At 41.9% G+C, this 26,772-nt stretch overlaps 1 protein-coding gene across 1 annotated transcript in view; it reads left to right on the top strand.

Annotated features, from left to right (window-relative positions):
- The window catches only part of atrn (attractin), a 111,359-nt gene that overhangs the window by 62,994 nt on the left and 21,593 nt on the right, over nt 1-26,772 (top strand). Inside the window, exons 26-27 of the mRNA XM_072366147.1 lie at nt 4,952-5,030; nt 26,084-26,191. Coding sequence (XP_072222248.1) covers nt 4,952-5,030; nt 26,084-26,191 — 187 coding nt within the window. The remainder of the gene's footprint in view (nt 1-4,951; nt 5,031-26,083; nt 26,192-26,772) is intronic.

The raw sequence follows: 26,772 nt of genomic DNA, 5'->3' as shown, positions 1-26,772 counted from the left end.
GCCCGAGAACTAACACTAGCCAACACATAAAACCCAGATCACTGTAGCACACACCAAAAAACTGTCCGTTTTATTCTCAAAACCCTAACCCTCATCTGCAGTTCGACTTCGAACAGCTCATACTGATCCCTGTTTCAGGCACAATGTTGTCGTGAATCACGTGTGGTGACCCAGGATCTCGAGACATTGTGGGCGGCTGTGGCTCAGTGGTTAGAGTGAGTCGTCCAATAACTGGAAGGCTGGCGGTTCGGTTCTGCTCAAAAAGATTGGTGGACTGACAGCTGGAGCGGTGGCCGAGGTACCCTTGAGCAAGCTCTCCAGTGTATATGGCATCAGTCTCTATGAGTGTGTGACCCTGTGCATATGCATGTGTGTGTTCACCTGGATGGGTTAAATGCGGAAGATTAATTTAGTGTATTTCAATGATGATGAATTGATCTTAATCTTAATCAGTACAGGGAGAGGGAGGCTGCAGTCTCCTGTACTCTCTTGGAAAAATAAGAACAGACTTCCTCCATCTCATACAGGCTTCATTAACCAACGTTTGGGATTGATGAAGTCGACAAACTGGTAATCAGAATATTCAACTTCAAACTGGGAATATAGGCAACGCTAATTATAAGTCTGACTTTACAGTTTGAATATAGAACATTCAAAGTACTTCTAGAGTAATATTAGCACATTTCAATAACTGTAACTGCTCATAACGATTGATGTTACTGCAAAACAAAAAGCAAGAGCAAAGGAGGTTGAACCCAAATGTATGTTCTCACACAAATTGTGTCAGATTAACGTTCACAAACCTTGTTTTTAATTTTCTAATCAGTGTAGCAGATGAAGTGCTTTCCAAATTATTAGTTAACTGATTCTAAATGGCAAATGTTTTTGTTTTGCAGCAGCCACACTTACATTTTCTGATTAGTATCCAGCCATCTCCCTGCTTATAATGGAACAAAACGGCTGGTTTCATTGATCTTTTAGATGTGGCCTTTACAAACACCATGCTAATGAAAGTGTTCCTGTACATAGCATTTGTTGTGTACTGGTTATCTGGAATGTTGGGGCTCATTACCTTTAAGTTTGCTGGACAAACAGACAGAATTTCTGATTATAAGTTCTATTCAGGGAGAAATATAAATATGGTTTACCCTGTGGCTAAACAAATTTTAAATGTACTCAACCATGATCTAGGCAGCCTTATGGTTTCCAAAAAGAAAAAAAAAAGGAAATTCAGGGCAGCGATCAACTGAAACTGCTGCAGAGAGAAAGCAATATGGCACCCAAGATCCTTCAGTGTGCCGCAGCCAGACCCTGCCGTTTTTCACGAGCAGTCACTGAAGTTTGAGCTGAGGTAGTTCATCTCAGAAAGTTGAATTTGGCACCTTATATTTTATCTGTGCTGTTGGTATTTTTTTTAATTTATTCATTTGAATCTTGGAGTGCTTCCAGTTCTCTTTTTGGCCACCTCAGCGCTGGTTTTATAAAGAGCCTGAAAACGCCGCAATTGAGCCGGATCTTTGCAGTGAGTCGTGGGCGTGTGCCGTCTTCCAGGCTCACATGCGGTGAGATGAGCTTCTATGTTCCCTACTTCTTTCACACTATTATCTGATGTTTTGCAACAAATGGGCAATGAGCCTTAATATGACAGATGTTTTCCTACCCATTAAGTCATGGCAGTTGAGAACGTAGATGAATATTTGGCATGCTCTGCAATGAATTCGGCAGGAAAAAAAGTAATGTAGAATATTTACATTGCAGTCATGTGAGCTATCACACACGTGGGATAGTGGTGAGCATCTTCTGTTCATTTATCATGGTGTTGTTGGGGTCTTGAATGCGACTGCAAGACGCTGCACAGTAATGACCAGTTTCTTTGATTCTGTGGACCGAAAACTGTGTTCACTATTTTGCCTGAAGAAGTGAGGTGTGATATTCACAGGTGGTTCTGGTGGGACAGGTGGGAAAGCTGGAGAATAGTCATCCTTCGACTGTGGGTCATTCATATGGCAATAACGTACATAATATTATTTACATTTTAGAGTGAAAAAAAATTAAGATCAGGCCCACTGTTTTTAGTGTTGTATAGTATTAGTAATCTCTTACTAAACTACTTTACAACTACTGTGGTATGTCCCTCAGTACCTCGCCCGAGAACTAACACTAGCTAACACATAAAACCCAGATCACTGCAGCATAGTCATCCTTCAACTCTGGGTCATTCATGTGGCAATAACGTACATAATATTATTTACATTTTAGGTGGTTCTGGTGGGAAAGCTGGAGATCTTAGTGTGATGGAACAGTTTGAGTGCTGAAGCCTCACAAACTACACCGCTTTTCTTTGTGGAGCTTGAGTTTTAATGAGGTGCGCTGCTTTGTCTGTCTCGGTTTGTGTCCTCTTTGGTTGTCTCTTTGATGTTTCTCTCACGTTGTTTGTCCTTTGGTCTCTGTTTCTTTATTTCTTTCTGTCCCCTTACATTGTCAATTGTTCTGAATTTATCCTGCATTCTCTAATCTGTCAGTTTGTATCTCCTTCTTTCACCATTAGTCCATTTTGCTCATGTTTTAGTCCTCATTTTCTCCTCCTTTGTTTCTTTTTCCTTTTGCCTCCCTCTATGCTGGGAAGGGAGGCCTTTGATGTGAGGCTGATTTCTATTCACGCGAGTCATTCATCAGCGCTGTGTCGCTCTTAAAGCAGCGAGCAGAAAGCCAGATCAATAAGATGGCTGAACGGATGGATATCTTAAGAGTCCTCCTCAGTCTGGGGAGATAAGAGGATTTTTTAAATGGATGGCTCTTTAAAGAGTCGCACAGGTTGGGCATGGGGGGGTGTGGGAGCGATGAATAAAGATCTGAACGCATCACAGCAAGTATTAAAATGGAAAAAAGCATTGAGATTGGAAAGGTTGTGAAACTTGGTGGAAAAATCCACCAAGCCCACACATCTGAGCACGTTTTGTTTCAACGTGGGAGTTTTCAGTCAAATAAACCCACGAGGCCCCGGCCAGACAGTTCACATTAAGAAACATAAAGACTTTAGACAACAAAACCAAAAGCCAGCCATGAAACTCAAAGAAAGTTGTTGCCAAAGCAATACAAACATGTTATACGAGCACTTTTGTTCATACAGGGCAGACGGCAGCGTGCACCAGTGGGAACTAAATGTCTTGATGCCCTTGATAATCTTAGATAGGATCACCCGGAAGGAAAATAATCTGCAGTGTTTGTCCAGGAACTGAAACCCCAGAGATTACTAAATGGATATTAACTGACCGGGATGGGCCATGCAGCAGTTTGAGTTATCCTGCTTTTGTTTAGTTAAATTTAGCCCTTTAGCTTCCATACGAGTATTGAAATTTCAAGCTTCAACAGCAGAGTTTAGAACAGTATTTGTTCCCATCCAGTTAAAAAGTTTTTCTTCAACAAATCCAGGTAGTTCTTCAGCAGCTTTATGGAGGACGATGAGGCATAGCATAGCTGAAACATGACTTTTTGATTCAAATTGATGAATCGTTTCACAAAGTCAACCAGCAGTGTTTCTGTTATCACAAGCAGCTTCTGGCCTTGTCTGAACACCAAATTATGTGTTCTTCTTCCAGCTCATTAGCAATGCTTGGCAAAGAACTGAATTGCAGACATCACCTGTAGCGAGCCTGTTGACTTGCATCATGCAGAGATGAACACTGTGTGCTTGCTGGGTTGTTGGGACAGATGAAGGAAACAAACTAAGATTACGTAAAACTGAATTTTTGTGTCAGTGTCAGATTTCCTTTTTTTTTTTTTTTTTTTTTCTGCGAGCAAGTGTTTTAATCACTTCATGCCACAGAGACTTAGCTCATTGCAACAAAGACGTGAGTGGAAACGTGGAAAGTTCAGGTCAGAAAGCAACAGGACAGCTGACAGAACATCAGCCAGAGCTGAGACATTCTAGGACAGAGGTTAGATATTATCTGCTGTGTTTTTACACACACACACACACACACAGACATACTTACTCACTCTCCGTCTTGTTGAAGCACATGACTAAGAGCAGCCAGGGAAAGTGACACGCGCACACAGTCTCTGAGACACGGCCCCCCTACTTTCATCATCTGAAGGCGTTTTCGTATGGAGTACAAAGAGTGCACAGGTTTGTTCAAATGTGGGCAAACACTGGAAATAGAGCTGTGGTGGGGTGCACAAATTAACCGCTTAGGCAAAAATATAAATCCCACAGTGCTGAAGAACTGCATCCATCCAAAAGAAGAACATACACGCAGCAGGATGACAAACATGAACCCACAAATCAAAACTCTGGAGAACCGCCCAGAAATAGCTATGGGACACAGCATAGAGTAATCTTCAAGCTTTAAAGAGGAATAGCTGTGGCTGCAGTAAAACTTGGTTCGTGGATGGAGGTGCTTAAACAGGAAACAGTCGTGTGTCTGACTCACCTCCTCCTCACGGTAGTCTGAGGGAAAGATCCAATGGTAGATGGCATATTTTATTATTGCATCTCCACCTAACAGCTGCTTCCTCTGACATTAAACATTTCCACCTATTATTGTGATGCAGTGACATCTTCCTCAGTCATTGTGTCTACTGTACCCGTGAAGATATTTCTAGTTGTGACTAGTTGTGAATCAAATCTAAAACCCAGCTTGCTGTTTTCAAAGGATTGTTCTTCTTGTAAAAGGGAGTTCTTTAGCAGTTTAAAAACAGCAGCACTCAGCTGCAAGTTCTGCGCTCTCGTCTTCATCAACAGGCAATAATAAGACACCTGTCAACTGGATTTAAACCTCAAATAAGTATGTATGTGGGCTGGACTCCCCTCCTCTGTCGAGCCCTGTCAGAACAGAACAGAGCACACGTGAACGTGCCCACTGATGGAGAAGAAAATCAGTGTTTATCAATTTGTTTGTGTATGAAACTCATTTTACACTCATCTGTTCCTCTCTCCATCCATCCACAGCTGTTTCCTGTCCCTGCTGCTGGTGGCTGCCGTGGTTTGGAAAATCAAACAGAGCTGCTGGGCGTCAAGGCGACGAGAAGTAAGTCACAGCAAATATTGATTTTTGGTTTCTACGAGCACATACACCCGTTTCCAGTTCTATTTATTTTTGATGCTGTGAAAGTGCTGTTCAGGCTCGATGTTTGTGGTCAGTGTAGTTTAACGGGATTAAGCTGAGAGACTGCGTTTTGAAGTATAAAAAACAAAATCAAACTCTGACAGACTTTGGTGAACTCCTCTGCCTTCTAAACTGTGCTTGGCACGCCTGAAGTGACATAATCTGCAGGTCATTCCGCATACAGAGACTGACCAGCACAGGAGCAGGGCCTAAACTGTCTTAATGCTTGGTCTTAACACCAAGCCGACAATCTTCTGTCAATATCTGGACCGTCATTGGACATCAGTCATTCTTGTGTTTTGAGTAACACAGTCTGTTCTGTTGGACCCCTTATAGGCGTTGCGAACGACCTGCGGTATTGTAAAACTAAGTTATCTATCAATGCATGAAGCTTACATTTTAAACCAAAGCCAGAATGTAGAAAAACTATGTTTGGTTTTAAAAGCTGAAGTTATTCAATTCAATTAAATTCAATTCAGTTATATCTATATAGTGCCAAATTACAACAATTGTCATCTCAAAGCACTTAAATAATACAGTCCAATTCAATCCAATTGAAGTTCAATTCTTTGTAATCATAATCCAATGAAATCTAATTAATTATTTTCATAATAATTCAATGAATTCATATAGAGCCAATTAAAAAACAATTTCCTTAAAAAAGATTGCACCGAAACTTCTCTTCAGCCCAATCTCCCGTCCCGTCCCCCCTCCGTAGCGACTGTGGAAAGGAACGACTCCCTTTTAACAGAAAGAAACCTCTGGCAGAACCAGACTCAGGAAGGGTGGCCATCCGCCTCGACCAGCTGGGGTTTGAGAAGACAGAAAAGAGGGAAAAGAGGGGGGAAAAACACCATAACACCATTCAAAGGATACCTGTTGGAACAGGGAAACACAAGTTAAATATCATTTGAGAAATTAAACTCAAATGATATTTGTACTTGTACTTAGATAAGTACAGCTGAGTACCATCAGCATAACAATGGAAATTTATGCCATGCTGTCTAATGTTATATGTTAATGTTATATAATGGAAGCATGTATAAAGTAAAAAGAATTGGTCCAAGCACAGAACCCTGAGGAACTCCATGACTTACTCTGGTGTGTGAGGAAGATTCTTCATTTACAAGAACAAACTGAAATCTCAGATAAATATGACTTAAACCAGCCTAATGCAGTTCCTTTAATCCCAATAACATATTCAAGACTCTGTAATAAAAGTTATGACGTGACTTAATGCAAACATTGCTTTGATTACAGTGTTTACCTCTTCAGATATGTGTGGCGTGCTGCATATGCCTCTGCGCTGCAGAGTTATGTCGTCGACATTCAACTTCCTTGTTTTTAGTTGGATGTCGTCGCAGAGGTGCGTTTAAGCACTACATATTTAGCCCGTGAGGAGATGCAGCAAGGGGGGGCGTTGGTTGCTGCTGGTTCTTCACGTTTGTTTGATGTTTGAGCCTTTAAAGCTCATCTTTTCAAGTCTCATTTAGAAAAAAAAAAAAGACTACCTTTTTTTTTTCTTCTTAAAGCATTATTTTTTCAACATATTTCAGACAACCTGTTCCTTTCCATGCAGCTAAAGCATAAAGCATATTCAGAGCAGTAGGTTTTTCCAGGTGTAACGTTTGAGTCAAGCACGACAGCAGTGAAATAATTAGAATAGAGCCATGAATAAAGTCCATATTATATCAGCCTCTAGAAGTCTTGATACTAGTGTCTGACGGAATGCACACCCAAACCTCCTCTAACACCTGGACACGCTTCGGTGGAGTTTACTGTGATGCGGTTTGTGAAATTAGCATTAGCATGCTCTAAAAATTATGGAGGGGGAATATTTTCTTTGTTTATTAAATGTTGAACTCAAAGGCTTGCCTTTTTGATAAGTGTAGAGCTTGGGAAATGATATCGCAATGACTGATGTGCAGACACGATCACTCAATTATCTTCTCGTGATGTATCACCTCAGAGGTTTCAGTAGGACTAAAAGCCTTTAGGAAGCTTTATAGAATCACTCCCTTCGTAGAGGTTTGTTCTCATCATCAGTGTCTGACAGCAAGATTACCCAGAAACTGTTCTACTGAATTTCGTGAAACTTGGTGCAGAGGCACTGGCCTCAGAGGGGCCTTTTTTTTCCTGTTTCAACTGAACAAATAAAACGGACAATTTATCAACCACTATTCATTAAAGCAATGGAGGAACACCGTGCAGTTGTTGCCTCTTCGGTACGAAATGAACGTATCGTTTTACATACAGATAATACCAGATTAAAGATTAATCTGGGTTTAATCATTAAAAGTAATTTCTCAGACAGAACCGACACACTGCAGCTTTCAACGAGGTGATGTTAGAAACACGTTTTTCAAAGCCAAGACTGTGATCACGCTGTGTACAGCCTTAGAACTGCAGAGGTGTTGCAGCACATTAGGACTGTGCCCTGACTCATGCATCTCCTCGCTACAATGGGTACTTTCTGTGCAGAGTCCTGAGCCGGAGACAAGCCAGTTAATTAAGAGAGTCATTTCTGCCATTCAGAATTGCAAATGTAGCGGTGACACAACAGGTGGCAGCTGGCTTCATAGTCCATCTTTGAAAACATTAGTTGCATAACAAGCACCCACTGTCACAGATGTTGAGTTGAATTAGGGCTTTGAGTCCTTAACAGGTAGATTTTGTCCACCTCTCCACACCCACTCCGAAAACAGAGGGAAAGATGTTTGTTCTTTTTTGTCTGCACATAAAAAAAATTATAGCTGTACATAAAATGTTGCTGTCATTTCACTGCTGCATAATTACCCCATATTAGCAGGCGCGGCATTGTTTTACTGCATCTAACTGAATACAAATGCACTTTCTGTGTGGAGATGCTCATCCTCTAACTCACATTTGCCACTTAATCTCCATGTAGTGTCAGGATATGAATTATCATTTGAGGCCTTAAAGCTCTCAAATTTCCTCTCCAGTCAAGAATATTATCTGTAGGTTTGAATTTGTATCTGTAACCATGTAGGAACCTCATACAGCAGCGTAGCAGACTTGACTCTACGTATGCGCATGTAGTCTGTAAACACACGACACATAACCGATGCCAACTGAGAAAGCTAATCATGTTTTTCCGTGAGGTCGGCTGTCTTTGTTGCAGCCATTTGCCTCCCAAGACTGTTGCTTCCTTTCCAGCTCTGTCCCTCCAGGCGTCTTTCTCACATTCATCTTTGATTCCTCCATGTTGCACGATGCTTGCGTCAGATGTACAGTGACACAGATTTGCATGTACTCCTGCCCTTATTCGTCTCACTCAGGCCCCTGTTCAGTAGGAAACGGTGCTATGTGGTCATTGCAGGGTTACAGGAATTTACACTTTGGCCCAGAGTCCTGTACTTCTCATAAGTGGCTGCTTCTCATCTTATTAAGAAGGAGTTCAAGAGATTTGTTTTCTGATCTGATTTTGCAAGTTTCTCTGGATAACTGCTAGTTAACGCCCTGGATGTTACTGTAAGCTCTAAAAGAGTTTGAGCCTCTGACTGTATTTGCATATCTTGATTGGTTTATTATTATTATTATTATTATTAACAAAACTCGTCTTTTCTCCTTTAGCTGTTTTTTTTTTTTCCCCTGATAAGATTAAACCCAAGAGACTGCTTACATACCCAGAAGGCTCATCTTCCACCTCCGGTTGATTTGATGAACAGCCTTTCTTCTCAGCTATGAGCAGGCAGCAGACCTCCTTCACAGCTGTTGCAGTTGTCCACTCGTTCACCACATGGCCCGCGTGTCACCCCTTTTTGGTGCAGCAGTCCAATTAGTCCAGTGCAAATTGTTGAACAGCAAAAATCCTGCCACAAAGCTGTTCAGCGGTCAACATGGACCATCACGATTAGCCGCCTGGAGCCAGCAGCTATGTAACTGACAGTGTGGTAACGCTGAAGTCCACGGTTTATTAGGATTTTCATCCATTAAGAATACCTTTTGAGCATCATAAAACCCACCAACTGACTCATCCTTTTTTTTCACCCACATTTGTCAGGTTTTCACATGTAAATTTCAACTCCTGAATATAAAGAAGTTCATGACAATGTTTAATTTTTCTCTGTGCAGATGTAGGCTAACACCAAAGACCTATTAACGTCTTCGTAGCCCTTTTTATGCAGTCTTTCTTCTCATATGCATGTTTGCTGTGCATCTGGTGGCATACATGTGTGCGCGCACCTCTCTGTACCGCCCGAGTCTTAATCAAAGCCTTCCTTTGAGATGTGACAGTTCCTTTGAAGGAAGCTGGAGCTGCCAGATGGCTTTTGACAGACCCAACCACAGCAGCCATTTCATGCTGTAGGAAACTCTGGCCTTTTACTCAGGATAAGCCCCTCGGCAGCTTGAGCCGAGCGCTGTCGGTGCAAGTTCATTATTCCTGGGGTAAAATTGTTGTACAGCAGGTGGCCATTGGTTAGAGTGGAGAGAACTGACTTTTATATGATCTGTTAGTATTTCCATTATGTTTACCTTCAGAGAGACGAGGTCTGAAAATGAGCGGCGGAGTTTCCTCTTATCAGCAGCCAACAGTCGCAGGAACACGAACGGGTTTCAGGCACAGCTCACAGACGCCTGTAACACACACACACAATAAAGGCACATTTTCTGAATTGACTTGAGCAGCCAAGCTAATTAAAGCAGCGATCCAACTGAAGCAACTGGTGTGTGTATGTGTGTGTGTGTGTGTGTGTGTGTGTGTGTGTGTGTGTTTAGGGTGGGGATGGAGGTTCTACATCATGATGCAAAATACTGTAACAATAGTAGCACTTTAACATCTACTTTCTTTGCCTTTGGGACAATATGTCTCATTTAATATGACTGTAGAAGAGATTTCAGGCAGGAATGTGCTTTTAAAAGACAGAATTTTCAATGCTGTACCTGTAAGAGTTGAGTCATATGTACAGCTTCTTAAAGGCGCCCCTTGGAACAGGTCTGTGTTCCTCTTTTTCTTTCTCACTGGCATCCCAAACTGGCATTCCCCCGATGACCCTCCCGTCTCACTGTTATTTCACGAAAATATCCTCACAATGACAGAATGTTAATGTATCCAACATCCATTGTAGCTCTAACACAAAAAATAACTCACACATAACGTGACATATATTAGTCGTGTATTGCACCCTGAGGTATTGACAGAAATACAGAATGTAATAATGTCCCTGATGATTGTTGATGGGGCCCGCATGATTAACTGTGTTATAGATTCTTCACATTAGGGACGAGGGAGAGAAAATGCATGGATGTCTCTTGACACTTCACATATTTATTACCCCATTAAGCTGCCCTCCCTGCCTCCCTCTCACTACCCCTGCCTTCCCTTCACTGTAAATATGAAAGGCAACAGCAGCATCAAGGCTCTGTTCCCTGTTAAAACACTATTGTACCATAATGTAAGTAAAAAGCCGCACAGTGGCCTGTGATGTGTAAACTGAACTTTGCTTTTTCCCCTAATCAAACATTATCTAGCAAAAGTTGCAGGGAGGTAATAAAGTGATGTGCTGAAGAAGAATCCCTGAAAAAAAAAAAAAAAAAAATCTTCTGTACATACACACACACACACATTCTCCTGCCAGAAAGGTAGGCCTACGTTTCACTTCTCCCTTTGATGATTCTGTGAGGGAACATGCACCATCCACACATCTGAGTTTCTGAAGAATGGAAGAAGATCAGAGGAAAGATCTAAGAGCTTAACAAGAAAGGCTGCCGTGAAATGGCTGTGCTCTCTGACGTAAGGCCCGTCACTTGCTTTATTTGAGCATATTAACCTGTGAATTAGCCTGTGAACACACCAAATGCGGGTTTGTCATCAAGAGAGGTTGAACGCGGCTGGTCTTTCCACACACCAACTCGCTTATTCACAAACTTTTTCAGAATACACTCTGTTCCTTATTTCATCTTGACCTTTCTAGCAAGGAGTCCTACATGAGGAGTGGGAAGTCTGCCAGAGCAACTTAAATAGGAAGGACTTAGGAAGACAGTCACTAAAAAAAGACACATTCTTTTAAATGAAGTTTAAGACCAGTATTGAATGGACAGTGATGAACTCTATTATTAGAATTATATCCTGGTTGATAATGGATACTGTTACATGTAATAAAGATTGTCAGCTGTACTTTAATTGCAGCCTGTTTTGATATTGATGGTGGACGGTCAATAACTGGGATTGCTGGTCAGTGTGTATGAGTGACACCATTAGTTTGCGTGTTAATTTGCCATAAACCAGACAAAAAGTGAGCAAGTGACGGTTCACTCATTCAGTCGATGAGTGTGTCTGTTTTTTTCCCCCCAGTAACTGTGCTGTGATCACTTTTTATTTCCCAAGGTTGAAACCTTTTGTGTGTTACATGGGGAAGGTAGTCTCAGTTTAAATTAGGTCATTAAGCATCTAAAGAGTCTTCCTGCTACCATTATTCTTTTCAGACATTTTTCTTCTACTCTAGAAAGTAGAAATCTCCCCATAAGTCGTCACTTCTAACTCTTTGTTTTTGCTTCTCTCTACATATTCTTAAATGAACTAATTAAGTCATTTATTCATCTTGGCACACAATAATATTGGCAAGCTTCACAGACTTTCTTGTTCTATGTTTCATTAGCTTCAGTTTTATCATTGGTATTAAAAAGCTCGGGTCACTATATTTCTTGCAACCTTTTAGAGTAACATACCAGATGTGGAGCTGTCATTAGGAGCAGAACAGAATTCGTATAGTTGCCATAATGAAACGGCAGTCGTGTAAACAAGCCATTAACACTTGTCTGTACAGTCAGATGTGAGAAATCATTGTCACGTTACAGTTAAGATGGTGTGAATGTAATATTTTACAGTTCTTAGAGCTGATTCTTACCAGTCCAACTGGATAAATGATACCCCAGCTGACATGATGAAAGACATTTAGTGGCTTGATGATCACAAACCTCCTCTATGACCTTTTCTTGCCATCACTTGCCCACGGTGGGAATGAATCAAAGCTGGCAATAAAGTTGTTAAATGGCTCCATAGCTGTGTCCTTGTGACCATGCCCTTAGCCACTGCAAATTGCTGACCCGCATTATTTTCTGCGGGTGACCGTGTCTCCAAGCCCTCTCATCTCATCCCGCCCCCTCCTCTCCTGCCTGCCACCATCCAGTCCTTCCCCGATTGCTGGAGAGCGCTGCGTGACCTCTGACCTGTGCCGTCACTGCCCCTGTCTGCAGCTTTCAGCACGCCTGGCTGCTCCTGCTCCGTAGTATAAGCATGTGCTGAACTCCACCCACTCTTCATAAGGGTGATGATTCACCCAGAATGTGCCTTAGTTTTGATTTTGAAGTCGTGTTTACTGAACGTAAGCACCAATAGGACAAAAAAGTGATGAAATATCAGCAGCTCTCTGCTAAGGTTCTGTTTTCCAATCTAAAGATAGATGGACTATATGCTGAGAAGAGGACATGAACCCAGCCCTACACATGGTAACAAATGCTAAATGAATGCTGCAATGAAACTCATTCTACACTACCAGCATAAATATTAGGCAAATGATTATTCTGACCTTATTATTTACATTTATATTTTCCAAGTCCAAACTATATGAAATGGAATTTGCATTGAATTTGATATTGTTATTGATATCATTTATATTTCTAACAAGAAAGGGTGTGTCCAAAAATACTTCTGCCCTCTTATATTATATATTACCTCTGCTAGAATAAGCTGTAAATGAGACCTAAAACTAATTAAAACATTTTGTGAAATATATTTGACAGATGCAACACATTTAGTTTTTAGTAGTCCACAAGGCTGTGAAAAAAAAGACAAATTAACAGTTGTAGAATTAAGACACTAAAAGGAACTAATTGTTCTTCAGTGTTGCCTTATTTCAAGACTACAGTTAGCTTGTTTCATCTTTTATTTTTGGTATATTATGTGGTTTTTTTTGCCACATCATAATTTGGCTCCACTGGTAATGCTCCGTTTCCATGGACCTCTCCCCAGACAATGTTACTTTACCTGACAATCCCTGAATTATACTTTCTTCAGACAGTGGTTAAAGAGAGAAGTCGGCTGCAGTTCACTGCTCCATTACATGCAATCAAGTACACTTCTGCCTGGTTAGCCAGCTTATGTCTCACAAAAGACTGAACAATGACCAGGCTCTCCTTCCTCAACTGAAATAAATCCTGCCCGCTGTCGTGGGCTCCTCTCAGATTTGAGAGTTCCAGAGAGGGAAGGTGATGCACCTCCTTGACCAGCGTTTCAGAAACTCTGCTTTCTGCTTTAAACCTTTGTCAAGTACATCACCAAAAACTCTAGTATTCAAATAAATGAGTTTTTAGCCAGAAGCACTTAAATGTTTACTTGAAAGCCAGATATAAAATAAAAAAAAGAGATGCACCAAATTATTAAAAAAATTGGTGCTCAACAGTTGACAAAATTCAAAGTATTGAACACGGCACGTGAGCTTCAGTCTTGCGTGATAGATAACTTATAGCATTACTCGTTAGCGTTCCCCAGTCGTATCTGACAGAACCAACATGTGGGGCAGTTGGGATATAAGAGCAAACCTGAGCTGCCCTGTCAGTCACACAGCTGATCTTGCATTTCCTGGAGCTTTTTGATTTGATCAAATCATTGACATCAAAACAGTAACATCAACAGTTAACACCGTATTGCGCAATGTTATCAAGAAGTTTGTAAATTAAATCATCATAAGCAGTCATACAGTTGTTCTGTTTTTTAAAAACGAGTGCGCACGCTCAGACTTTCTACATTTGCTGCGTTAAATCAAGTCCTCAGCAGATGGTTCAGCAGTGGGAGTGGGAGAGAAGTACGCTCTAAATAAGCAGAGACTTAGAATACCATGAAGATATCAAGTTGCACATTGGCTCTACAACTCATTAGATCCCAAAATCATCTGTAATGATACAGAAGATCCTCTCACCGGTGCGACTGCATGCAGCCTGTGCACACCAGTCCCAGAAGCAGATGGCTGGATGTGAAGGAAGTTCACACATGACCAGGGACGAAAGAAAAAAATAATCCATCCACCTTTACAGGGCAGCTGTTGCCCCTTCACAGAGCACTTCGCAGTGATGCTCTGTTTATATTATACTTTTAGAATCAAGGGAGTGCCCCGTCGCTGTCGAGTCTCTTCACTCTGTCTTTCAGGGAGTGTTTTACAACGCAGTCAAGTGAGCGAGCGTCTGGATGCCTCCTCCCAGTAGTGCTTTAATACAGAATCTCAACTCAATCCACAGAATGTTTAGCTCCTGTATTCAAGATTAGACGAATGAGCAGCATTGTAAACTTAATTCTTAATTACTTAATTCTGCAAACCCGTGAGGAGGAAATTCAAATTTCTTTCATGTCAAAAGGTAAATTCTGTGGCTAAAATGAGTCAGAAATAAGATGAACACTTTGTACAGGATGGCAGAAACACTCAGTATGCAGTGTTTGTCCTCAGATGTTTTATCAAAGTTGGAAGCAGCTAAGCTGCAATAAGAGAATAACTGCATATGTCTGATAATAGAAGCAGCATTTCAAACCAAGACTGTAAATGATACTCCTACTGGTTCACCTCCAGGTTTCTTCTTGTATTTTTCTCAAACAGGTGGAGCTCAAATTATTTTCTTTAAGGTTGCAATATAGAAGCAGTTCAGTGTAACGTAGGCTCTGTATCTTAAACGCTTTGTACATATCAGTTGCACCTCATTGGGTCCTTGTGTAAAGAAACACACATCGAGCTAACGTAGCAGAATCGGCCGAGTGGACGACATCTCCCATGCTGCCTCAGTTTTTTCATACATTTCATTCACAGCAAAGAAACACTGGGGATGAAAGGTTGTTCACTTTGAAGGCTGTTGTCTTTTCAGAAACTTCCAGCATAGAATGCAGGGATGACTGACTATATCAAAGTTAGTTTTAATGCTGAATCTGAAATCTGTGAACAGAATTTGCTCCCAAGCTCCCCCTCTTCTGGCAGGCTGGCAAGCTTACTTGGTTTCAGCATAACTGCAGTTTGATCCAGCTAAATATTATTAGCTTAGGAGCAACACAGCCAGGGGACATCCGGTAATTTTTAATAAGCAACACCGTTTTAATCATGAGCCAGACACCAAGTAAAAATGGAACAATAGCACAGTGACTCACAAATGTACCAGAAGGTAGAATTAAAAAAAGAAGTTTTTCATCTTGCAGTTCTAAGGGACCTTTGATAGCAAGATTCATTTTTTAATACTGTGGGTTGTCACATTCTGAAATATCTTTACAGTGTCTGTCCATCACATCCCCCCTGACTGAATTATCTTCCTCACCCACATTATCCTGTTGGCTCAGGCAGTGACATTGTTTAAGGGATTGTAGAAGTGTTGAAGTAGATTACACTTGTACTTTCAGACTGAATCCGGCAACTTCTTTTTTATTTTTGCTCATTTCGATGTCTTCCTGTTAGTGTAAGGGAGGTCTGTGCAGCTTAAAGGTTCCTTATGTAAAATTAGATGAGGCCTGTCAAAAAGAAGCTGAGGGGATTGCTTTAAGGGTACGACCTATATGGCTTTTTGTCGTTCTTGTGATCGTCTCATGCCACTAGAAAGAGCTTCATTTGTTTTGTTTCTTCATAGGCATTAGAGTTTTCTTTTCAGGTCAAGTATGGAACATAAAGAAAGATGAAACAATTCTGCCTGTGAGAGATCACTTAGGCCCATTCCATGCCCCCCCCCCCCTTTGTCCTACTACTTGACTGTATGCCTGAAGGACTAGATTACCACGAAAACTGAAATTCCATAAGAAAAGATGAGAAAAAGAGGCAGCTTACCTTTCCAAAAACGTAAGGGTAACATCAAGCGGTTTGGGGCAGGCGGGGGTCTGGAATTCAGTCATACTGAAACTGCATCAGCCTTGTGACTAAAATACTAATGTGAAAGGTCTCCTTGTAATAATCGAGAAACATGTTACACTTCACCTATTGTCAGCTTCTTTTCTATGTAATTTGAACACCGAGGTGGATCAGCGTTGCCACAGTTTGCCCTTGAAAGGGGATTCAACTGTGCCTGCTCTCAGTAAGAATAATTGTGCCCTTGAAGGCAGACTTTTGAGGCCATGGTCATTGTTATATTGTTTGCTGGGAAGGTGGAATATATTGGGTTTGTGATGCAGAAATGCATCACTTTAGATGTTCCCTAGCACTTCACCTACTTTTTGATAGTTAATTATGGCTTAATTATGTGTTTTTCTGCTTGTTGGTGTGCACCCCTTCAACCTCCCTCTGAGACAGAAACACGAGCTAGGAGGAAACAGATGCATGTAGATGATTGATCTTATTTTTTATTTAATAGCTTATTCTGTTCTGATTGTGTCCTCACAGTTGACTACAAACGGAAGAAATGAGAAGCGTTTTTTTTCTTTTTTTCTTGGTCTTTATATGTAACAAAAACAGACTAATCGAGACAAAGAAGGCGGGACGTCACCCTCCGCCTCTTTAGAGTGAAAGCTCATTTCAGCTGCGGCTTTGACGGGCCCGTTGTTTGTCTCAGCTGTCGGGGATGTTTGCTCGTCTCCCCTCCCACCAATCCGGTGGTTGCATATCCACACCAAACAAGTTCAGCGAGGGAGAGCCCTCGCTCCGTCTGCTTCTCTACAGAGTGCAATTAAGAAAGAGGAAGCGTCTCCTCCTTCTATGGTTGTCTCTCCCAGATGGAGGTGGGAGGTGGATTGCTCAAGGTGACCTCGGCTGGCGCTTTGACTGTTCAGCCCCCCTGCCCTCATGCCATCATTCCTCATACTTATTTACTCTGTTCTTTTGTCTCGCATACTGCCAGTGACCCAGACAGCAAATTTCACCGCAAGCATCAGTGGTTCGTGGTTGAGTGCCCATGTTCTCTGGCTCTGCTTTCTTAGTGGCATAAATAAGTGTCAGTATTCTCCTTTTAAAATGGGTCAAAGCTGTGTTAGTAATATGTGCTAATTATAGTTAATTACCAGTGAATACGCTATCATTTCCTGGTATACAATAAGTGAAAATCTTATCTTTATAACACTGAGAGCTGCAAAACTAATGTAATTTTGTGCAAGCACTCAGATGATTGGAGCACTAAAAGTCCCCTTGAAACCAATGCTAATAGGATATACAGTATGTAATTCGGTTCATAAGCTCCTCACTGAAACAAGTTTTAAAATGTCTGAAACAGCCTGTGAAACTGGTGACGGCTGGTTTCAGATCACAAGTTTGAAACCTGCATTGTTTATTTCTGGTGTTTTTAACACAAGATGCATTGGGTGTTAGAATTAAAAGATGTGTGGTGTGTTCCACTCTCTGTTAGAGACGCATCTTAAACAGCAGCTTCACTTTGGTAATTAGGACCCCGAACAGACTCATTTTTCATGTGCAATCAGATCTGTAAACTGTTAAGAAAGAAGTGTTGAAGTAAAAGTTAGACCTGCTGAAAGTTAAAACAATTAATAATACAAAAGCAACGAAAATCTCCAGTCCTCCCACCACTGCTGGAGTCGGGTTGAGTGTGTTTTTAAGATAAAAAGAAGAAAAAGGAAGAAGAGAAACCAACATTTTACATGTAATTAAAATGTTGTAATTTAGCTGATGAACCAAAGTGACTTACGCAAGAAGAACAACAAATAAGAAACACTAAGTTAATGAGCATTTTGTGGTAAATCTATTTAAAGGACAGAGTACGAGCAGGTAAAGAAATGCAAAGTAAGCGCGAGTTAGTTGTGTTGAAGATGTTGAGGGGAGGTGAACTTCTTGGAAGAGATGAATCTTTAAAAGATTGTTGCAGGTGGAGAAGGAGGCTGCTGCTTTGTTTCTCCGTCATGGAACCACGAATCAGAACGGTAGTTCTAGAACAATAGTTTATGTATCCGAGCCCCTTAAAATGAATGTTTTATGACTGTGGATCATAAGGCTGCCCCCCCCTCCACAGGATGGTACAGTTGGCTTGAAGGCTTGATGTGAGCAGCTCTTCATCCATCCACCTCTCCTCTGACCCCGATGCACCCATCTTTCTGGTACAGGGTCAATCTGGAGCACTTAGTTAGTTGTTAATATTTTAAAGTAGCCTGAAAGCTATGAGATTAGCACAAAGCTCGTCTCCTGACAGTGTTACAGAGGTAGCTGTCCAACGAGGCCACTACTAACAAGGGCTTCTCTTTAAACTCTAGAGTCTCATTTATTATTTCATTTGGCTTCGACTAAAGGATGGCACCTAAATTTCGTTGTACGGCATGACAATGACAAATAAAGATATTCTATTCTATGTATGTCTTTCGGAGTATTATCAGCTTCTTGTGTAAGTGACCTTCAGTACTGCCTGCTGCTCTTCTTTACTCACTCATCATCTGAGCTCCCCCCTCCTTACCCCTCACTGGAGGATTGATCACCTCAGAAGAAGGCCTTTTGTTCTGTGCGGTGGTGCAGCAAACGTTGACCTCAGGAGAGGAGGAGATGGAAAGCATCTCTCATCAAATTTAAAACAATGCTCTGGTGAATCTACAGGGGACTCCCAGAGCTTTGAAGGAAGGACAGAGTTGATGCCTCGGTACACACAAAAACTATTTTTTTCCCGCTACGTGTTCTCTTGCCTTGGTTCATCGTGTCATAATCTGCAGTCAGGACATGTTGGTGACTTTGTTGTGTTTATGTGAAACCCTGCTTGGATAAACTGAAAACTGTATTTGTGAGAGTTTAGTTTGTGTGGACATGTCCTTTTGTTCCCGAAACACATCTAAAGCCTGCTAATCTGAATTCTGCAGAGCGGGTGCATATCATTAGTTTGCATCAGTGCCAATGTGTTATTGCTCACAGTTTACAGGCTTTCTTGGCATCCCAACCCCTTTGCACTGTGGGTGACCCCATTTGATCTTGTAACATTCAGCAGCTCCCACCCATCCATCCAGCCTCTGACGAGCCTCGTATCGGTGCCAAAGCTTAACTCTTGTACTTTCTGATTCTGTTTCATCTCGTGTCAAGTTGTTTTTTTTCCTTTTCCTTCCTTTTCTTTTCTTTCTTTCTTTTCATCCATTTCTTCTTCCTGCAGGAGCATCTTCTCTATCTTAATCCACTCTTTAACTTTTGCAACTTCTCAGTTTACTGTATTGTTAGCGTCTCTTTCTGCCTGTACGTCGTGTTTGTGATTAGGACTCTTACATATGTATGAAAGCTCTTTTGTGCAGGTCTGAGTGAAGCTGAGTCATCTGATCTGCAGCTGTTTTGAGTGCAAATTCTTAAATGTATAGACTTTACCGTTACAGATAAATCAACTTCTTGCAGCTCTTGCACTTACATAACTCTTTAACGTCCTACGGCTCTTTGTTGTCACTTCCATCTGCTTCAGTTGCCACATAAAGAAATCTTACAGGTTTGCATTCAGCCTGCACATCCTCACAGTAAATGTTAGCATATTGTAGTTTATGTACTGAGCTGAAACACAGTGATCAGCGATATTTAAAGCATGGTGATTACAGGTGAGGTTTTTTTTGTGTGTGTAATCTTGTGGTGAAAAGTCGTGGTGGAGCAAGCAGTGCAGCTTGCTTAACTGATTTAGCTTTTTGTTCATGTTAGACATGACCAACAAACAGAAGAGAAACAGGCTTGTGTTTGACTGGTGTTGCGAAGCTGTAAATATAGTAAAAATAACAGGAGAGGCTGCCAGTAACCTTCACACATCAAGAGTCTTGGTTGTCAGAATTAAAATTCGGCCTCCTTTTACACACACTAACCTGTGTTTTTGTTGTAGCTGGGTTGTTCATTCTCACTCAGATTCCATCCTCCATTCCAGCAGATCCATTTTAAATGGAGTTTAAATGAGCTGCTTCAAACAGACCCTCTGTGCATTCTGTGTTGCTTTGATTGAACGGTTTTTCAGCAAATTTCAGTAAATTGATTGATTTGACAGTTGCTACAGTTTCTGACCACCGTAACTTAATATTTTATTTCATCTCGGTGAAGTGTCTTTGTTAAGCATTCTCTGTCTGCTTTGATGGAGTGTTCATTAGTGTTGTGCATGAAGCGGTGCATATGGTATGTACAGAAGAAAAGAACTTAGAACACGAGTATAGATGAGATGGACAGAGGGGAGCATGCTCAGCAGGAGGCCATCAGTGAGGAGAGACAAAGATGGAGGGAAGCAGGGGGGAAGGATTCAAAGTCTCCTCCTGTGTCAGTAGTCACAGCATGAAACCTCTACAACACCCCCCCCCCCTCACACACACACCTCGCTGCCTCACGGAGAGATGGCAAGATGAACAAGCAGCAAGAAGCTAATATTGCTTCACAGACAAAGAACTGCCCCCCCTCCTCCCAAAATAACCACTTTCTACACGTTCATCCTTATTCCCTCTCTCCCCTCGTGCTTCTCACTCTGCAGTTTTCCTTCTGTGCTTCTGAAGAATGATTGAGAGCTCTCCCACCGACAGCATTTTTGAACCGACGCATCAATAAATAAACTGCTTGATTTAGTGTGCTGAGACGTGCAGCGCGGGTACTGCTCGTGTCTGTCCACGTGCATCAGTAACAGGACACATGAGGTGTGTGTTTGTGTTTATCTGCGTGTGTGTGTGTGTGTGTGTGTGTGTTCACTGCACCCAGGCGATTTGACTCAATCCCCTGTTCCCAGCTTGGGGTGAACGCTTTGAACGCCTTTGTCGCTCACTCTTTCATTTCTTTCTCTTGGCTTTCCCGACCTTGTTTTTTCTCCTCTTCTCCATGTTCACATCATTTGTCCCTCTCTAACTTCCTTATCTCTCTTTAGTCTTTCTCTCCTGCGTGTTCTTTTTTCTTTTCTTTCCCACTCTCCCTCTTCGCTGTGCATGCTCTGCTGACGCACTCAATCTTTTTGGCACAGTGACAATGTTCAAACACACTTCCCTCACATTGTTCAAGTGTGTGTGTGCGTGCGTGTGTGTGTGTGTGTGTGTGTGTGTGTGTGTGTGTGTGTGCGTGCGTTTGTGTGTGTGCGTGCGTGTGTGTGCGAGCCAGCGAATACAAGCACGAGTGAATCCACTGATTTGCTTTAAAGCCGCAGTAAATGACTGTCAACATCATTGATCAGCCTACAGACGACAGTGTTTTCACACTATAAGGTGACCATGTTTGCCTGCTCATCATGATCAGATACAATCGTAACCATGTGAGTCTGCAGCATTTTCCTGAAGACATTTCAGTTTCTTTCAATCTGCTGCTGACGTTTTTAAGCTTGCAACTCTTTTGCTTTCATCTCCCAGCTCTCATTAGCGTCGTTTCCGACCATAGCAGGCAGCTGTTATCAGGGAAAAGCTCCTGTAACTCACTGTGTGCTACCAACCAGCACCGAGCAAGAAAAAAAATCTACTTAGAAGGTGAACACTGGAGTTTTTAGCAGCTGAAGAGCCTGGTATCTCCTCATAAGGAGACTACAACTGGAGCGAATGTTGGGCTCAGGCGTACCGTTACCAGATGGCCGTAAACTTTAATCATTATGAATGCAAATTTAGGCCGAACTAATTAAACTTGAGTGTGTGAGAACATTTTAGCATGAAAGTTGAATCAATATCATTGAAATGAGGTGTGAAGCCAGTTTGAAATGACTGCAGGTTTTTCCACGTGCGATGGGATGTGTTGGCTTGTGCTTGATGAATGACTGCATGCGCCTGTTTGTGTCTGTGCACGTATCTTACAAACTTTATATATACAGCTCGCTCTGCTTTAGTCAAATATTGCTTGCATTCTCTTACACACACGCTCACAGACACATGCACCAACTACCCTGCGGAAAACTAAGAGCCAATTTAAGATGTAGGCGTCTTGCACTGTAACTCCTCTGGCGTCTGGTTATCTTTGGAGTGCTGAGTGTTTGCTGTACTGCAGCTGCCTACTCACAGCACGGCGTAATGAGATTTGTGGGAAATGTACAATATGCTCAGTAGGAGTCCATCCAGGATGGTTACTCCTCAAATTCTGCTGCCTCCTTAAACCTGAAGGTGGCGGTCCAAAGGTTGGAGAGAAGCGCCAAGGACCAAAAGAGTTGTGACCACAGCAGTTGTGGGAAAACTGATTTTAGATTGTGGACTGTTAGAACAAAGGAACAGAGTTTGAAAGCACACTCAGCCTCACCAAAATGATACATCTGCAGCTTACAAAGACGATCTTAGATTTGCACTCCATGCTGATATTTTTCTCTTTGCATTGTAAATGTGATTCGGATGAAGCTCAGAGAATTGAAAGTAAGACAGAAAACTCATAGAACTCTGTCCTTAAATAAGACATTTTATCCATACCACCACTCTCAGTCACGCTGAAACTATTGGATTTTACTGGATTATTGTTCAGCTGCACAAGCCCATCCATTGTGGACAGTTCCCTGCTGTGCAGTCATAAAGCTTAGTTATGATCAGTCTGATTTCAGCCAAATGTCGCAGTTTAAACACAGGTTACCTGGATGTTAGACAAGAGACCAAGCTGTTTACAGAGGGCCGAAGGAGGCAGACTGAATCTATAAAATGTGTTTACCACAACATTCAGATGCTGCTCCATCTGCTCTTTATCCAGTAAATCAATTCTGCTGCTTTGTGCTGTTCAAGGAGCTGTGCTTATGAAAAAAGATGTTGTCTGCATGCAGATTCCTACCTCCTCTGCATGCTGTTTACCACAGATCCAGACTGTGATGCTTCTGCCTGCTTCATCAGTATGACCGAGGTTAATTCTGCCACAAGACAGAGCTTCTTTGAGTTTGTTATGAGTTTGACTTAAGTTCATTATCTGGCTCAGAGACTGCGTTTAGTTTTGCTTGGGCAGAAAGCAACAGATTTGGATTAGCGTTTAATATGATTTAGGGTACTGTGTAATAGATTGAAATATGAATCAAAGACTAACCCAATCTGACATCAGTGGGAGATGTGGAAGTGCTACACACTCCTCTGCAGTCACCACTCAGACAAGACATTTTCTCCAGCCTGCTTTTATTTGTGTTTACGGTAATGAGGCTCCTCTCCCATTGTGGCTGAATTCATTCATACTTTATGGGCATTATTGTTCTAATATTACGCATCCCGCTGTTCCTATTTATAGCTTCTGCTTGTAGTTGTGCTCATCGTGCCGGATTTGGTTTGTTTGTCTTTCTGTTTGATGTGAACTCTCTCCAATATTGTATTTCCCTCGCAGTAAGTGGCTTTCAATTCTGTTTCATCAGGGCTTTCATTAAGCCGTTAAATGCTTTATTAATTTGAAAAATTGCTTAAGAACTTGTTAGAAAAAATAATGAAAGAAATTCAATGACGGAGCCTTTTATGGCAGCGGGGTCAAAAAAGCATAAAAGTGTTTCTGTTCGCTTAATGAGGTTTGAATGGTCATTTTGTTGGTCACAAAACACAAGCAATCTGATCTGATGCTTTTTCAGTCCTCTGCAGGCTAAAATGTGTTCAGTTGTGCCAAAGGTGCATGTAAGAAGTGCACAGTTTATTGGAAAGGTGTGGATGACCCCCCATGTTCTTCTGCTCATGGTATTGTGAATGGAAGGTTAGGTGCTTCCATAGCAGGCGTTCTCAGTCCATGTGGTTACAGATATTTGAGCCACGTGCAGTCAGCTGCAGAGAGACCTGGCGCACCCTGCTGACTGGTGAGAATGATTAGTTTTACATCACATTCACAGCCAAGCGGACGCAGAAACGGTGATTTGCCTTAAAAAGTGAAAATGAGTGATTTATAAGGGCAGGATCGAGGTAACTGCTCTTCTTCTCATCAGCTGCTTATGTGAGTAATACAGCTGCATATTTTGGGTCACCAAGTGACAGTACAGTACATCGGCCGTAGGGCACTAATGCAGCATATGCCATGTGGGGATATAGAAAACATAGATGCTTCTTTGGTCACTTATGTGCATTTTCACCATGCATCTGCTCTCCACTCTTTTTTTTATTTTGATATTTAACCTTTTTAACACCTGATGCCACATATTGGGATCCCAGTTCCCATGTATAAAAGCTCACTCGACTGTGATTGAGTTGGAAAGTGAGGAGGAAAAATGACAAGGTTGTGTTTTCTGAGGGATTACGTCTTACATAATTTCTCAGTTGGAAACCGGGGAACCATGCTGTCTTCATCTCTGCTGGCTGTCAACCAAACTGTGACGAGAAGACATAAGATGTCTCACATGTAGTGGACTGCAGAGATGGTGGTAGTTGTTTGCTTCCATTTCTGACTGACGGGCGACCACAGCGTCAGTGTTATCAATAAATATTTATCAGTTCCTTTGGAAAAGTTGTGACTCAAAGAAAAAAAGAGGCTCAGCTGTTTCAACAGAGAGGAGTGTTGAGACATTTCGATACAGGCACACATGCAAGAATTTAATGAGATGATTTGCTCTACAAACAGAATCTGTGATATTTAGTATGCCCCCCCCCCCCCCCCCCTTTTTTTTTTTTTTTATCTTCTTCAGACTTTAGTTCACAGGGAGGAAAACTTTGCCTCAAGCTACATCTGTAACCCCTGTTAAGGATATCATTATTAGGCATCGCATTTAGGAGAACGTGCTACCGTGTCAGTGACCACATGTGACAGCCTAACGGGGGATTTATTGAAAGGCGTAGCGGAGTTGACTGAGGGACCAGTGCCCTCCTGCCACACAAACATTGCGTGTGATCTCTGCTTTCTGCACACTTTCAAGTCGAATTACAGCACTGCCCTTTATTTGCCATTTTCCCTTTGGCAGCTCTTTTCCTCTCATGTATTTTTCTTGTTGACTCCTACTCTCCGCTGCTCACACACAGTGTCTTTCCCATCATTACAGTCCCCATCTTCTTCTGGCCCAGCTCATCTGACTCAAATTTCTCCTCCTTCCCTTGTCCACTCTCATTCTTTTGCTTCCCTTCCTTCCCCCCCCTCCCCCTCCATCCATAATCACTTCCCTCCTCCTCTTCCTTTGGCCAAGGTCCATGTGATAAATCAGAGCAAAATGAAAGGGTACCTCTGCTGTGCAGTGGTAGAAAAAGATGAAGTACAATTACTCAAGTAAAGTTTGAAAGCGCTTGTACCTATTACTTTAATATTTTAGAGGTTTTATGCAGTCTTGAAAGACATGAGGACACTCCATATGGAATCCATATGGAAACATATTGACATATAAAAACAGGGTTTGTTTCCAACCCATTTCAAAGGCCATGATGATGAAAGCCACGGCAAAGAAGCAGCACAATTTACCGAATGTAGCAGAGAAAGGAAAATCAGTTTCATTTGATGGTCTTAGTTCTGGAATCCCAACCTGAACAAAAAGTGATGAACAGAAAAGGTAACACAGACCATCTTCTCTGTGTCGTTTGGAGCAAAGAGGGGTTGCTGAGGTCGAAAAGGAAATATTGTTTTACAAGTGAGAGGTCAAAAAAAGCCCATCGGCTCACAGTTTCAGGGCTACAGGTGGACGACCGGCGGGCTCCACTTCATCTGCAGCAGATGAATACGTAGCCTGTATATTAGGCAGTACAGTCGAGTGTGGACACGCCCAGGATAGAGTCACAGATGGAACATGACATGCTGACTAAGTTGTGAAGGGTGAATACTTTTTACGTGTAAAATGGTTTTAAGCCATTCTTAATTGTGCCTTGCAGTGAACCAGTGATATCAGCACATATAACTTTTGTAAACCGTTTATGTACCTTTCTGGATAATGAATACTTTTGACACTCCAAGCTTCACTTATTGACTTTTATATTTACAGTGGAATTGATTGGTTGGATGCTAAATGATCCCGCTGGAGATATATTGCAAGTTGTTAGAGGATGATTAACCTGCCCTCCAACATTTTTGTTTAATCAGGTAATTAAACACTCCTCCAACAGAAACGCCCTCTTAAGAGGCACCGTGGTCTCATATTCTACTTCGTAACTGTAGATGAAAGCCAGTGGCGTCAAGATGCGCGGTTGACAAGAGAATAGACAGTATTCAGTCTTTATTTACCGATCACTGACCTTCATGCTCGTCTCCTTTTGTTTTCCCCAGCAACTGTTGAGGGAGATGCAGCAGATGGCCAGCCGGCCTTTTGCCACCATCAACGTGGCCTTGGAGACGGACGAGGAGCCGCCTGACCTGATAGGAGGAAACGTCAAGGTGAGTCCAACCTTCTCCTGAAGAAATCGCAGCTAAACTCAAGAGAGCTGTACCTTTTGTCTGGGTTGACAGGACGACAGGCAGCAAATCCCATCCATCACTGCCAGTGTTGCTCATCTTCCCTCAAGTGGAAACTTAGTCTTGTGGCTGGCTGCAGTTTGATAACAGTCAGGCGTAAGTGATATATTCCTCTAGTCATCAGCTCTATGTAAGCCTTAAGACTTTGAAAGCACTTTATGGTACACATCTGCACTGAAATGTCACATGATCCCACGTGTTACCAACAATATTTTGTACCGAGAGAAATCGGGATATCAGTGCGTTTCATATGGGTTGCATGGTAATTGTCTCTCACCTTTTTCTCCCTTTATTAATAGAATCAGCTTTTTTCATTACATGCATGTCATTATGCAAGATTATGGGCCAGTTGAGAGCTAATTTCTTGATCTGGATTGCTAAATGTACAGCAAGTGGCTCGTGCTCGTCATTAAGCAAATGTGAACAGGACAGAAACAAAACACAGAAATGTAACGTTAAACAGTGTGGTGCAGGGATGGGAGCCCCAGACGCTCTGAGGCAGT

Source organism: Leuresthes tenuis, unplaced genomic scaffold (assembly GCF_036924035.1).
Source record: "Leuresthes tenuis unplaced genomic scaffold, fLeuTen1.0.hap1 SCAF_15, whole genome shotgun sequence".
In the NCBI taxonomy this organism is placed as follows: domain Eukaryota; kingdom Metazoa; phylum Chordata; class Actinopteri; order Atheriniformes; family Atherinopsidae; genus Leuresthes; species Leuresthes tenuis.
Note: the sequence above shows the minus strand (reverse complement) of the source record. Positions and strands in the feature narration are given on the sequence as shown.